We start from the raw sequence: 16,400 nt of genomic DNA, 5'->3' as shown, positions 1-16,400 counted from the left end.
ATAGTAATAATAATAATAATAATAATAATAATAATAATAATAATAATAATATAATAATAATAATAATAATAATAATAATAATAATAATAATAAAGCATTTCTATTTTTAACTGCATGTTCCATAGTCATTTAGGAAAGGTATAAGATTTTGTATTGACACTAGAGCAAAATCCAATAATTACGTATCTATATATTATTCCTTTGCAATTCATACCGTATTTTCTATTTATATTCATCTCCGTTGGGAATAAACAAGTTTCTAGATCACTGAGGCATTAATACTGAGAAAGAAAATAACCCCTGGTTTCTCTCTCTCTCTCTCTCTCTCTCTCTCTCTCTCTCTCTCTCTCTCTCTCATTTTCTATTTATTTTCATTAATGTTGGGAATAAACAAGTTTCTAAATCTTCATTGAGGCATTGTTACTAAGAAAGATATACCCTGCTCTCTCTCTCTCTCTCTCTCTCTCTCTCTCTCTCTCTCTCTCTCTCTCTCTCTCTCTCTCTCTCTCTCACTCACAAATCTATCACGACTCTAACTACTCATGCGAAATGTCCCTTACAAAGAGAAGGCCCCCCAATATGCAAAGACATTCACAGAACATTGACAGACCCCATCCGAACAGATCCGGATAATCTTCGGCCGGAATCCGAGAGCAACAACTTAACCCTTTCAACATCGGTGGTTTCCACAATGGCCCTTCCAGTAATACGATCCCCCAAAAATGCTCTTCCGCCTCATTCAAGCCCAACAAAGATCGCTGATCTGACACTTTTTACCGACTGTGAAAAGCTTCGCTTTTGTCGTCTTTCGGTCGAAGACCACATTGGCCGTTGGAGCTTGCAATGCGATGTTTGTGTATGTTTATAAATAATGAACATTTCGACCTTACTACCTCTGCCAACGAAGTTGGAAGGAGGTTATGTTTTCGCCCCTGTTTGTGTTTTTATAATTTGTGTGTCTGTGTTTGTTTGCGAGCAGCTTCCTGGCCACAATTTTAATCGCAGAGTTATGAAACTTGCAGGGATTAATTGGTATGTAAAATTTGTATTACTTTCTCCAACGAAGTTGGAAGGAGGTTATGTTTTCACCCCTGTTTGTGTTTTTTTAATTTGTGTGTCTGTGTTTGTTTGCGAGCAGCTTCCTGGCCACAATTTTAATCACAGAGTTATGAAACTTGCAGGGATTAATTGTTATGTAAAATTTTTATTACCTCCGCCTACGAATTAGGAAGGAGGTTATGTTTTCGCCCCTGTTTGTGTGTTTGTTTGAGTGTGTGTTTAGTTATGAACAGCTTTCTGGCCACAATTTTAATCGCAGAGTTATGAAACTTGCAGGGATTAATTGGTATGTAAAATTTTTATTACCTCCGCCAACGAAGTTGGAAGGAGGCCATGTTTTCACCCCTGTTTATGTTTGTTGGTTTGTGTGTGTGTGAGTGTGTGTTTTTTTTTTTATAAACAGATTCCTGGCCATAATTTTAATCCCAGAGTTATGAAACTTGCAGGGATTAATTGTTATGTAAAATTTTTATTACCTCCGTCTACGAATTAGAAAGGGGGTTATGTTTTCACCACTGTTTGTGTGTTTGTTTGAGTGTGTGTTTGTTTATGAACAGCTTCCTGGCCACAATTTTAATCATAGGGAAATGAAACTTGCAGGGATTAATTGTCATGTAAAATTTTTATTACCTCTGACAACAAAGTGGGAAGGAAGTTATGTTTTCACCCCTGTTTATGTTTGTTGGTTTGTGTGTGTGTGTTTGTTTATGAACAGCTTCCTGGCCACAATTTTAATCGCAGAGTAATGAAACTTACATGGATTAACTGTTATGTAAAAAGTTGGAAATGATTAGATTTTGAAAGGTCAAGGTCAAAGGTCGAGCAAAATGTCCAATTCACGTAATCAGCCATAAGTTTGGACATTGTTGTCACAGAGACTTCAAACTTGGTTCACATTTGAGTGCATGACAACCCACGCCAATTAATGCATGTTAAGGCCAAAGGTTAAGGTAAAGGTCGAGAAATAAGCTATAGGACAAGGGCCTCAGACACGTCCTTAGTCATGCCTAGGGATTTGCCAATTTTCATCATCACGTTGACCACTGCAGATTGGTGATGATGAGAAGCATCATTCTGATCGCTCACAGCAAACCAACCTAGTATGGCTGGCCCTGACTAGTACAGCTTTGCATCCCCACTCAGACTTCATGCATACATAAAGTCTGGCCTTCTAATTAATATATATATATATATATATATATATATATATATTATTCACACGGATTTAAATGTATTTGCATCACTGCTTAACGAATTGTCTATATATATGTATATATATATATATATATATATATATCATTCACACGGATTTCAATGTATTTGCATCACTGCTTAACGTTACAACATTACGAATTGTCACTCTGAAGAATCCAAGAGATGTAAGATCCCATTGTGAAGTATATCCTCCAAAGGGGCGTGTTCTTTGAGAAGATCTGAACGAATGTAGGGCGTGCCGCCTAGGAGAGATCTTCCCCTCTCGAGAAATGGAGGTTTAACACCTTGTAAAAGCAGCACCGAACGACCACGTCACTTAGTAGGGGTCAACAAATGTGACCCTTTTAACGCTAAATTTGATGGTGGTGTTATTCTCCTCAGCGCCTCTTTTTGAGGTCGTTTTAGGATTATTTATTTCTGGTTTCGAGAAGCACTTGGTTGCTATACATTGCACGAAGTGATAGGTGTTGTCTATGTCATCATCATTATCATCAGCTGTAACTAGTCTTCTGCAGGACAAAGGCCTCAGACAAATCCTTCCATCCGCTTCTGTTTATGGCCTTTCTATGCTTTCTTAGCTCGCCAATCCATCGTCTCAGCCGTAACTAATACACTGCAGGACAAAGGCCTCAGATAATGTCCTTCCACTCGCGTCTGTTAATGGCCTTTCTATGCTTTCTTAGCTCGTCAATCCATCGTCTCAGCCGTAACTAGTCCACTGCAAGACAAAGGCCTCAGATATGTCCTTCCACCTGCTTCTGTTTATGGTCTTTCTATGCCAGTCTATACCCGTAAGCTTTCTCAGCTCGTCAATCCATCGTCTCAGCCGTAACTAGTCCACTGCAGGTCAAAGGCCTCAGATATGCCCTTCCACTCGCTTCTGTTTATGGCCTTTCTATGCTTTCTTAGCTCGTCAATCCATCGTCTCAGCCGTAACTAGTCCACTGCAGGACAAAGGCCTCAGATATGCCCTTCCACATGCTTCTGTTTATGGACTTTCTATGCTTTCTTAGCTCGTCAATCCATCGTCTCAGCGGTAACTAGTCCACTGCAGGACAGAGGCCTCAGACATATCCTTCCACACACATTTCTTTATGTTCTGTCCATGCAAGTCCATATAAACTATAAAATAACAAGAGGATAAAAACTTCAAAATAACAAGAGGAAGAGAAACAAGATAGAATAGTGTGCCCGAGTGTACCCTCAAGCCAGAGATCTCTAATTCAAGACAGTGAGTTATTAGGTAATAAGCTTTAAAATAGGATGGGAAGCTATGAAGAAGAGGAGACCAAACATGGAAAGAGAATGAAAACATAATAAGAAAAATGTAAAATATGAATATAAACAGTGATGTTGTTTTGAATCTAGAAACAAATAAAGATTACCATGGAAGAGAAGATGAAAAGTAAGAAACAAGAATCGAGAAAGATAGAGGCCAAGCTAAATGAGAGAGAGAGAGAGAGAGAGAGAGAGAGAGAGAGAGAGAGAGAGATGATGTTTTGAATCTAGAGACGAATTAAGATTACAATAGAAAAAGAAGATGAAAAGTAAGAAACAAGAATCGAAAAAGATAGAGGCCAAGCTAAATGAGAGAGAGAGAGAGAGAGAGGAGAGAGAGAGAGAGAGAGAGAGAGGAGATTTTTTGAATCTAGAAACGAATTAAGATTACAATGGAAAAGATGAAAAATAAGAAACAAGAATCGAGAAAGATAGAGGCCAAGCTAAATGAGAGAGAGAGAGAGAGAGAGAGAGAGAGAGAGAGAGAGAGAGAGAGAGAGAGGCTATTCAAGAAAGGGTGGGCCGAGTCGAGCTGAGCTGTCGCTTTTTCACAGAGATGACACCCCGATAAGGCTGTCTCTCTGTCAACACACTCGATACTGGACAACCTTTCGTGAAATTTGAACCGTGTTTGAGTCGAGGAACTCAAGGAAGACGAAGAAAGAAGAAGAAGAAGAAGAAGAAGAAGTTGAACTCATAGACTGTGTGATATGTGATTTTTATCGTCGGGTTGAGTCGTCTTTAGTGTCCTCTGATACTCGTCGAGCATAGAATCAATCTTCTTCTGTAGGTGCTGAATGTGTTTGTAGTTTTTAAAGGATTTTAAGGGCCGCTCATGAATGGCAGAGGCAATTGACAGTGAGAATGCCCTAGCTAGCAGGACAATTAAATGTTTTTAAAGGCCAGTAATGAATGGCAGAGGCAAGGGACAGTGAAAATGCCCTAGCTAGCAGGACAATTAAATGTTTTCAAAGGTCACTAATGAATGGCAGAGACAAGGGACAGTGACAACGCCATAACTAGCAGGGGCAATTAAATGTTTTCAAAGGTCACTAATGAATGGCAGAGGACAAGGGATAGTGACAATGCCATAACAATCAGGGCAATTAAATGTTTTCAAAGGTCACTAATGAATGCAGAGACAAGGGACAGGGACAGTAACAATGGCCTAGCTAGCAGGACAAGACCCTAACTAGCAGGAATATACTCTAGCTAGTAGGACAATGCCCTAACTAGCATGACAATGCTTTAGCTAGTAGGACAATGCCAGCTAGCAGGGCAATACCCTAACTAGCAGGGAATACACCCTAGCTAGTAGGACAATGCCCTAGCTAGCATGACAATGCCTTAGCTAGCAGGATAATGCTCTAGCTAGCAAGAAAATGCCCTAGAGACTGACCATATATACTGTACATATGATCAGCGCCCAAGCCCTTCTCCATTCTCCATGAAGTTAGGACCAAGGAGGGTCAGGCAATGGCTGATGATGACTCAGCAGGAAGACCTATGGGCTCCCCCCAACCTCCCCCCAACTACTCCTTAGCTCACAAGGATGGTGAGGTTGCAGACACTACAAGAAACTATTGAACCTGAGTGGCATTCGAACCCCAGTCTGGCTGAACGCCAGGTAGGGACTTTTCCAATAAGATTATTAGGTTATTCGGATGTATGTCAAATTGCTAAGTTTGTCTGAACTTCTAAAACAGTGTTCATCCTAATACGGTATTGTTTCTTAACGCTTTTGTTTTTAGCCTTCAGAAATGAGAAACAACAATTTATTATTTAGTGTCCAACATCACGTAAAATAGATTTGAATATTACAAATATTCCTTATTATAAAATGGATGAATTCCATTTTGTGATTGAAAAACCAATGAATAAGAATGCTATATTTGGATAATACACCAAACACGATTAACGTAGAGCCAAAAAAATGTGAATGATCTTTATCTATATAGATTACGAACAAAGATGAAATTGATTTAATTATGGTGGTAAAACCAAACAAAAAACTGATTATCAAAAATCTTCCTTATATAATAATGAGCACCAGCATCTCTCTCTCTCCTCTCTCTCTCTCTCTCTCTCTCTCTCTTTATTTATATATATATATATATATATATATATAAATATATATATATATATATATATAAATATATATATATATATATATTTATATATATTATATAATAGATATATATATATATATATATATATAATTCTTTCCAGTCACGCGCAACAGCATTGCCAGACGTACAATCACTCAGTTTCTCCCTATCCCTCGGTAAGGAGAGAGGGAGTAGTCGTACCCTGGTGAGAAGGGGATGCGTGGTGTGTGTGCACATCTATATAACTATTTAGCAGTCACTTTAACGGGTCGCATACACTAGTATATAACAATCACTGAACAAAACTGGTCTATTAAAAATAATCTATTAAAATGATAATCGAAATGTATCCATCATAAAACCCTCTTTATGAATAAAGGAGAATCCTAAATGATACATGAAGTATATTAATGTATCAAATCCTACCACTGAACGGGGAAAACTGCCTGACCATCCATAGCAAGAGAGAGAGAGAGCTAGAGTAGAGAGAGAGAGCTAGTAGAGAGAGAGAGAGGAGAGGAGAGAGAGATAGAGAGAGAGAGAGAGAGATGATTTGGAAATATTTTCACGAATTGCAGACAGAAATAATTCTTAGAATAATTAAAAGAAACAGGAAGAAGGGAGAGAGAGAGAGAGAGAGAGATGAGAGAGAGAGAGAGAGAATAATTTGGAAATTATTTTCATGAATTGCAAACAGAAATATTTCTTGAAAAATAATTAAAAAGAAACAGAAGAAGAGAGAGAGAGAGAGAGAGATGAGAGAGAGAGAGAGAGAGAGGAAGAGAGAGATAATCTGGAAGTATTTTCACGAATTGCAGACAGAAATAATTCTTAGAATAATTAAAAAGAAACAAAAGAAGAAGAAGAAGAAGAGAGAGAGAGAGAGAGAGAGAGAGAGGAGAGAGAGAGAGAGAGAGAGAGAGATAATTTGGAAATATTTTCACGAATTGCAGAAAGAAATAATTATTAGAATAATTAAAGAAACAAAAGAATGAAGGAGAGAGAGAGAGAGAGAGAGAGAGAGAGAGAGAGAGAGAGGCCGTCCCAAGGTACCTCCAATCTACTGTAAATACCTAGGTACCCCCATTTCCCATCGGAGTGAAGGGCATAATGATGCCATCATGAAACTCGAGAGGAATCGGGATCAGATGCGTCCTTGACTCAGCATCAGGGAGACTTGGGAAGGTCGTAGATAAACTGGAAGGAACGGATGTAGGACTCTTGTACAGTAGGAACTTGGTGATGCTGCTAACATTTCGTTAGAACGTCAGGTCTTGAGGAGGACTAGGGAGAGACTTGAGGATTTCTTAGCATTGCTTAAGAGAGAGAGAGAGAGAGAGAGAGAGAGAGAGAGAGAGAGAGCCAGTTGGGGTACTTGTAGGGGAATAAGGGTAGATTTAGTTTATGGGAATTAATAAACTCTCACACACACACACACACACACACACACACATATATATATATATATATATATGTGTGTGTGTGTGTGTGTGTGTGTCTGAGTGTGTGTGTGCATACATACATAGACACATATTTTTTATACATATACAAAAATTGTACACACACACACACACATATATATATATATATATACACATAATACATATATATATCTGTATATATATATATGTGTGTGTGTGTGTGTTAGTGTGTGTTAGTGTGTGTGTGCATACATATATAGACACATATGCATATACAAAAACTGTACGCTTATATATATATATATATATATATATATATATATATATATATATGACTCCTCATTTCAGTGGTTAGGAACTTCGCCTCACTAGCAAAAGATCTCAGATATAATATACTAAGACCCATAGCGCTTTAGTCATGTCCTATTAAACCATATTGAGCCTTTATTTAGGCTCTCCAGTAAACCAATTATCAACTTGATAGTTCACTGTAATGGGTTCCAACCAGGGATAAAAAGAAAACAGGCCAGGAACCCTCATAGCTCTTTCTAAGAAGCCACCCGTTAAATAACACAAGAATTCGCTCTTTGTGTCTGGCCAAGCAGCTCATCAAAGAGGAAAAGCATAAAAGAAAAGGAGGAAAAGCATAAAAGAAAAGGAGGAAAAGCATAAAAGAAAAGGAGAACAGAGATAAGGCGCAACTGGATATGCCCTACCGGTAAGAATGTCGTATCAAGAAACCAAGGTTCTCGAACGTTGCGGCCTGTCAAGGAGATTAATCAAACATACATACTATTAGGCTGTGAGGGGTGGCTTAAATGCCTTCTTCTTCTTCTTCTTCTGTGTGTGAGAGAGAGAGAGAGAGAGAGAGAGAGAGAGAGAGAGAGAGAGAGAGAGTGTGCCTGCTTAAAGGTTTAACGGCCGTTCATGAATGGAAGAGGCAAGGGACAGTGACAATGCCCTATCAAGCAGGACAATGTCCTAGAGACTAACCATATTACATATGATCAGCGCCCAAGACACCTCTCAACCCAAGAGAGAGAGAGAGAGAGAGAGAGAGAGACTCCTGTAGAGTGACTGTTTAAAGGTTTAAAGGCCGCTCATGAATGGAAGAGGCAAGGGACAGTGACATTGCCCAATCAAGCAGGACAATGTCCCAGAGACTAACCATATTACATATGATCAGCACCCAAGACACCTCTCCACCCAAGAGAGAGAGAGAGAGAGAGAGTCCTACCGTAAAGTTCCTGTTTATAGGTTTAAAGGCCGCTCATGAATGGAAGAGGCAAGGGACAGTGACATTGCCCAATCAAGCAGGACAATGTCCCAGAGACTAACCATATTATATATGATCAGCGCCCAAGACCCCTCTCCACCCAAGCTAGGACCAAGGAGGACCAGGCAATGGCTGCTGATGACTTCGCTGCTAGACCTATTATAGGCTCCTCCAACCAACCCACCCACCCCCCATCTTTAGCCCACAAGGATGGCGAGGTTCCAGCGACCAAAGTAACTAAGGAGTTTGAGCGGGACTCGAACCCCAGTCTGGCAATCACCACGCAATGACGCTACCATCAGGCCACCACAACCCTATATTTGAATACAACTTGACGATTTCAAAGATTTCCAATCGAAAATCGTCAATTAAATTCGTGAGACCAATCAATCACTATTATTTATCTGCTTTTTTTAATTACTGAGATGTGATTGGTTAAGATAGCTAGCGAGAAAACATTACAGGAATGACTTACAGTTACTGACGTCATAGAGTTTTCTCGCAATAGATTGTGTCTGCTGTTTCCCTTAAGTTTAAAGGTTAAAAGGCCGCTCATGAATGGCAGAGGATAGGAGTAGTGACAATACCCTTGCTAAGGTAAAGGTGTCTGGTTTCAATTGGAGTATCATCATGATAGATACTCACCAGAACATCAGCCGGGCAAGCCCAACACCCCACTGTGGTAACTAACCATAGAAGTGGCCTTCCCAGTAAACAGCTTAAACTCACGATCCCTGGCTGGGATCGATCTGCTGTCATGCAAATGCTAGGCGAACACATAGCAGGACAATGATCGGTGTCTATGAACTATCTCCACCCAAGCTAGGACTAGGGAGGGCCAGGCGATGGCTGCTCCTCCAAACCTTTAGCTTAAAAGGATGGTGAGGTTGCAGACACTATAATAAACTAACGAAATTGAGTGGGACTTGAATCCCAGTCTGGCAAATCACCAGACAGGGACTTTTCCAATAGGCCTTCAGCTCGATAGCATGGTGAGGATCCAGACAACATAATAAAATATCTAGCTTTAAGGGACTCGAACCCCGGTCTGGCAGATCACCACACAGGGACTTTTCCAATAGGCCTTTAGCTCACAAGGATGGTGAGGTTGCAGACACTACAAGAAACTATAGAGCTTTAGTGGAACTCGAACCCCAGTCTGGAAGATCACCAGACAGGGACTTTTCCAATAGGCATTTAGCTCACAAGGATGGTGAGGTTGCAGACACTATAATAAAATATCGAGCTTTAGGGGACTCGAACCCTAGTCTGGAAGATCACCAGACAGGGACTTTTCAAATAGGCCTTTAGCTCACAAGGATGGTGAGGTTGCAGACACTATAATAAAATATCGAGCTTTAGGGGACTCGAACCCTAGTCTGGAAGATCACCAGACAGGGACTTTTCAAATAGGCCTTTAGCTCACAAGGATGGTGAGGTTGCAGACACTATAATAAAATATCGAGCTTTAAGGGACTCGAACCCTAGTCTGGAAGATCACCAGACAGGGACTTTTCAAATAGGCCTTTAGCTCACAAGGATGGTGAGGTTGCAGACACTATAATAAAATATTGAGCTTTAAGGGACTCGAACCCCAGTCTGGCAGGTTACCAGACAGGGGCTTTTCTAATAGGCCTTTAGCTGGAAAGGGTGGTGAGGTTGCAGACACTACAATAAACTAACGAACTTGAGTGGGACTCGAACCCCAGCCTGGCAGATCACCAGACAGGGACTTTTCCAAAAGGCCTTTAGCTCAATAGGGTGATGTGGATCCAGACACTATAATGAAATATCGAGCTTTAGGGGACTCGAACACCAGTCCGGTAGATCACCAGACAGGGACTTTTCCAATTGACCTTTAGCTCAATAGGGTGGGAAGGTTGCAGACACTACAATAAACAATTGAGATTTAAGGGACTCGAACACCAGTTCGGTAAATCACCAAACAGGGACTTTCCCAATAGGCATTTAGCTCACAAGATTGGGGAGGTTGCAGTTAACGATAGAGCTTTAGTGGGACTCGAACACCAGTCCGGTAGATCATCAGACAGGGACTTTTCCAATTGGCCTTTAGCTCAATAGGATGTTGAGGATCCAGACACTACAATAAACTAACGAACTTGAGTGGGACCCGAACACCAGTCTGGAAGATCACCAGACAGGGACGTTTCCAATAGCATTATCTTATTATTTTTCGTTCTAAGATCAACACAAAACCTGGGGATGTGACGAAAGAAGCCTAAACATGGGCCTCTGCCCCGAAATGAATCTCCAGGAATAATGAGAAATCTATGGAAATCAAACTCACTTGTTATTGGAGGCGCTGAGCCACAAGATCATTGAGGAAATTCCAATCATAGATTTTCTGTTGACATTATGTTGAACAGGCTGACATCAGTCTTTTTTATAGTTTATATATGAAATATCTGTTTTGATGTTGTTACTGTTTTTTAAGATATTTGATTAATTGTTAATTATTTCTTATGTCGTTCATCTATTTGCTTATTTCCATTCCTCACTGGGCTATTTTTGCCTGTTGGAGCCTTTGGGCTTATAAAACTAATAATAATAATCACTCCTATATAACAAAGAACAAACATCTAGGGATATATATATATATAAATATATATATATATGTATATATAGCCTATATACATATATATAAATATATATATATATATATATATATATATATACATATATATATATACATATATATATATATATATATATATATATATATATATATATATATATATATATATACTTACATTTCTTTTCGGTTACGCTAAGCTTTCCCCGTCCCTCGAGAGGGTGAGAAGGAGTAATCATACCCTGAGGAAAGGGGGATACGTGTGCTTGTGTACATATCTATCTAAATATTTAGCCGTCATTTTTGACGGGTCGCGTACACTAGCAATAATAATAATAATAATAATAATAATAATAATAATTAAGAGAACCTAATTTTCTATGGTATTTATTTCTTTTTTTATGAAGAGGCCGACGGAACGGTCAATCCAAAGCCTTTAGGCATCCAGGTCTATTAGGGGAAAAAAAGGTAAAAAGACCCACCTTATATAAGATGAAATTCCTCCGGTTTTAAAATCAGCCTAAGGGAACAGCCTACTAAAGGCCTATTGTAAACCGAAATTGATCCTATCGGCTCTTTTTACGGCTCCTTCCAAATAGGGACATAAAAAAGTTTAAGATTATCTTAAGCTTATCTAGAACGGAGGGAAAATTCCGTCTTCATGATACGATTAAAAATAGGGGAGTTTAGAAATTCAAACTTGCAGCGCATGTTATTATGTTGAACATGTTGACGTAAAACTAGGGAACTTCAGAAGTTCAAACTCGCAGTGAATGTTATTATGTTGAACATGTTGATGTAAAACTAGGGAAATTCAGAAGTTCAAACTTGCAGGGGATGTTATTATGTTGAACATGTTGACGTAAAACTAGGGAACTTCAGAAGTTCAAACTTCGAAGGAATGTTATTATGTTGAACATGACTTTAAAACTAGGGAACTTCAGAAGTTCAAACTTGCAGTGAATGTTATTATGTTGAACAGGTTGACGTGAAACTAGGGAACTTCAGAAGTTCAAACTTGCAGGGAATGTTATTATGTTGAACAGGTTGACGTAAAACTACGGAACTTCAGAAGTTCAAACTTGAAGGGAATGTTTTTATGTTGAACATGTTGATGTGAAACTAGGGAACTTCAGACGTTCAAACTTGCAGTGAATGTTTTTATGCTGAACAGGTTGACGTAAATCTAAGGAACTTCAGAAGTTCAAACTTGCAGTGAATGTTTTTATGCTGAATATGTTGATGTAAAACTAGGGAACTTCAGAAGTTCAAACTCGAAGGGAATGTTATTATGTTGAACATGACGTAAAACTTGGGACTTCAGAAGTTCAAACTTGCAGTGAATGTTTTTATGTTGAACATGTTGACGTACAACTAGGGAACTTACAGGGAATGTTTTTATGATGAAAATGTTGACGTACAACTAGGGAACTTCAGAAGTTCAAACTTGCAGGGAATGTTATTATGTTGAACACCTAAAACTACGGAACTTCAGAAGTTCAAACTTGAGGGGAATGTTATGTTGAACAGAATGACGTAAGTCTCTCTTCGTAGTTTATGTGTGATTTATCTGTTTTAATGTTGTTACTGATCTTAAGATATTTTATAATTTCCTTATTCATTACTTCTCATATACTTTATTCATTTCCTTATTTCCTTTCCTCGCTGGGCTATTTTTCCTGTTGGAGCCCTTAATCTTAAAACATCTTGCTTTTCCAACTAGTTTTGTAGCTGAGGTAGGTGCAACAACAACAACAACAACAACAACAACAACAACAACAACAATAATAATAATAATAATAATAATAATAATAATAATTCATCGGAAAATAATTTGATTTATACAGCTCTGGTTGTGAAACTTAAAAAAAAAATCAAATGGATTTGTTTAAAATGTTTTGTCAGTAAAGATAAACAAAAGTTCCAAAAAATAACTTATGCCACTGCAATTAAAAGAGACAAAACACGTCGATCCAAAGCACAAAACAATAGATAGAATCAAGGCTTGATTGTTATGAAAACCTAAAAAATAATAGATCTTTTTTTCTTTTATATCCAACTATACTTTTGTCTGACTCAGAAATATTTTTTTGAAGATATGTCGACATGTATTATTATTATCATAATCATTATTACTTTTATTATTACTATTATTATTGACTATTATTATTATTATTATTATTATTATTATTATTATTATTATTATTATTACTATTATTAATTATTAATATTATTATCAATATTATTATTATCAATATTATTAATATTATTATTAATATTATTATTATTATTATTATTATTATTATTATTATTATTATCATCATCTAAGCTACAACCCTTGGTGGAAAAGCAGGATGCTATAAGCCCAAAGGCTCCAACAGGGAAAAATAGCCCAGTGATGAAAGGATACAAGGAAATGAATAAACTATAAGATAAGCAATGAACAACTATATTAGATTTTTCTTAAGGCGACTCATCCGTTTATACTAAAGTTGAAATCTAAATTGACTGACATGTTGTTATAGATATGAGTGTAATCAATGTTGATCTAAGTATATTATGATTAGCCTGGTTTAAAGGTCACTCATGAATAGCAGAAGCGAGGGACAGGGACAATGTCCTATCGAGCAGGACAATGCCCTAAAGACTGACCATATGATTAGCACCCAAGCCCCCTCTTCACCCAAGCTAGGACCAAGGAGGGCCGGGCAATGGCTGCTGATGACTCAGCAGACAGATCTATGGGCTCCCCTAAAACCCCCATCCTTGGCTCACAAGGATGGTGAGGTTGCAGCGACCAAAGGAACTAACGAGTTCAAGCGGGACTCGAACCCCAGTCTGGCGATCACCATTCAGAGACGTTATCACATCGGCCACCACAAAGTTACATAATGTTTAAAGGTTTCTCTTTATTTTAATGTAAAAACAGATAGATCTAAAAGCTCCCCAAAACCCAGCATCCTTGGCTCACAAGGATGGTGAGGTTGCAGCGACCAAAGGAACAAACGAGTTTAAGCTGAACTCGAACCCCAGTCTGGCGATCACCACTCAAGAGACGTTATTACATCGGCCATCACAAAGTTACAATATGTTTAAAGGGTTCTCTTTTTATTAATGTAAAAAAAATGTCTAATTTTTCATTTTCTTTCAGTGAACGTATAGCCTAATTTAACTATATTCATCCGGTTACTAGATAATAAGTGACAATAGGAGATAACAAGTGTTAAAAATATATATATTTTTTTTCAAATTGTTGAATTTGGCTGTTGAGTCATTAAACTACTTTTGGAAAATATTGAAAAAATAGTGACACTTATGCAAACTGTTTGTCGAAGACATTCAAAGGGTTGAATGTATTATGCAAATTACATTTATTTGTGTGTTTACAAAAATGATATCATGAAACCATACTTAAAAATGTAGTAATTCACGACATTTTAATATACTGTAAGTGAAAACAAAATACAAAGTAAAGAGTGAATGATAATTAACAGAAAGAAAAGGCTATTTTCATGAAATTGAAAAAAAAAACATGAAAAGATAAATAAAAAATTGAAAGAAAAATCTATTTTCGTGAAATGTTGAAAATAACAAATGAATTCTGTGATAAATAACAGAAAGAAAAAACCTATTTTTATGAAATCGAAAAAATAAATCAAACGATAAATGAAAAAGTAACAAAAAATCTATTTTCGTGAAATGTTGAAAATAACAAATGAATTCTGTGTACAACTGTTCAAAATAACAAACATGGCCGAACCTGATTGTTCTGGAGAACACAGTGGGAGATATTTAATACCGTGACGTCAAGTTTAACCCTCCCCCCCCAAAAAAAAAAACGCTAACAATATATTCGAAAATAACTCTGACAGGATAAAATAATGCTTCTCCTCCATTACGTCATCCCATCCTGAAGCCTTCATTGGTTGAACATGAAGAGTCTCTACCATTACGTCATAACCTACGTCATCATCTTGGCCATCATCAACTCCCACACTCATATCAGGTATGTGATGTTTCATGTTTTTGTTTTTATAATTGTATCAATTTTTTTGTTTAATTTCCTTCTTATAAACATAAAAATAGAATGCCCTTTGCCTTATCATATATAATTTCTTGAGTGTTTTTGTTTTTATAATTGTATCAATTTTTTTGTTTAATTTCCTTCTTATAAACATAAAAATAGAATGCCCTTTGCCTTATCATATATAATTTCTTGAGTGTTTTTGTTTTTATAATTGTATCAATTTTTTTGTTTAATTTCCTTCTTATAAACATAAAAATAGAATGCCCTTTGCCTTATCATATATAATTTCTTGAGTGTTTTTGTTTTTATAATTGTATCAATTTTTTTGTTTAATTTCCTTTTTATAAACATAAAAATAGAATGCCCTTTGCCTTATCATGTATAATTTCTTGAGTGTTTTTGTTTTTATAATTGTATCAATTTTTTTGTTTAATTTCCTTCTTATAAACATAAAAATAGAATGCCCTTTGCCTTATCATATATAATTTCTTGAGTGTTTTTGTTTTTATAATTGTATCAATTTTTCTAATTTCCTTCTTATAGATAAATACAGAATGCCCTTTGCTTTACCATATATAATTCGAAATATATAAATATATATTCCTTCTTATAGATATGAATACAGAATGCCCTTTGCTTTGTTATATATAATTCGAAATATATACAGTAAATGTGCACGTTGACTTACAATGTGTGTGCGTCTGTGTGCCTATGAATGCGAATATTTTCATATATGCGTATTTTTTTTTATTTCAATCTTATAAATAAAAAACAGAATGCCCTTTGCTTTATAATAAATATTTCGAAATATATAAATATAAACACTAACTTATAATGTGTGTATGCATTTGTGTGTGTATGAATGTGAGTATTTTTATATTTGCGTATTTTTTTTCGATTTCAATCTTATAGATAAATACATTGCCCATTTCGTTATCATATATAATTCGAAATATATAAATATATACACTGACTTACAATGTGTGTGCGCCTGTGTGCGTATGAATGTGAATAATTTTATATTTGCGTATTTTTTTTCGATTTCAATCTCATAGAAAAATACAGAATGCCCTTTGCTTCATCATATATAATTCGAAATATATACAGTAAATATGTACGATGACTTACAATGTGCGTATGCATTTGTGTGCGTATGAATGCGAATATTTTTATATTTGCGTATTTTTTTCGATTTTAATCTTATAGATAAATACAGAATGCCCTTTGATTTATAATATATATTTAGAAATATATAAATATGTACATTGACTTACAATGTGTGTATACATTTCTGTGCGTATATATGTGAATATTTTTATAATTGCGTATTTTTTTCGATTTCAATCTTATGGATAAATACAGAATGCCCTTTGCTTTATAATATATATTTAGAAATATATAAATATGTACATAGACTTACAAT

At 36.6% G+C, this 16,400-nt stretch overlaps 1 protein-coding gene across 1 annotated transcript in view; it reads left to right on the top strand.

Moving 5' to 3' along the window:
* LOC137645568 (RNA-binding protein 25-like) overlaps positions 1–14,065 on the top strand; it is a 50,865-nt gene extending 36,800 nt beyond the window's left edge. Inside the window, exons 3-4 of the mRNA XM_068378369.1 lie at positions 624–856; positions 13,880–14,065. Coding sequence (XP_068234470.1) covers positions 624–856; positions 13,880–14,065 — 419 coding nt within the window. The remainder of the gene's footprint in view (positions 1–623; positions 857–13,879) is intronic.
* Positions 14,066–16,400: the final 2,335 nt, after the last annotated feature.

Source organism: Palaemon carinicauda, chromosome 8, assembly GCF_036898095.1.
Source record: "Palaemon carinicauda isolate YSFRI2023 chromosome 8, ASM3689809v2, whole genome shotgun sequence".
NCBI classification, from domain to species: Eukaryota; Metazoa; Arthropoda; class Malacostraca; order Decapoda; family Palaemonidae; genus Palaemon; species Palaemon carinicauda.
Note: the sequence above shows the minus strand (reverse complement) of the source record. Positions and strands in the feature narration are given on the sequence as shown.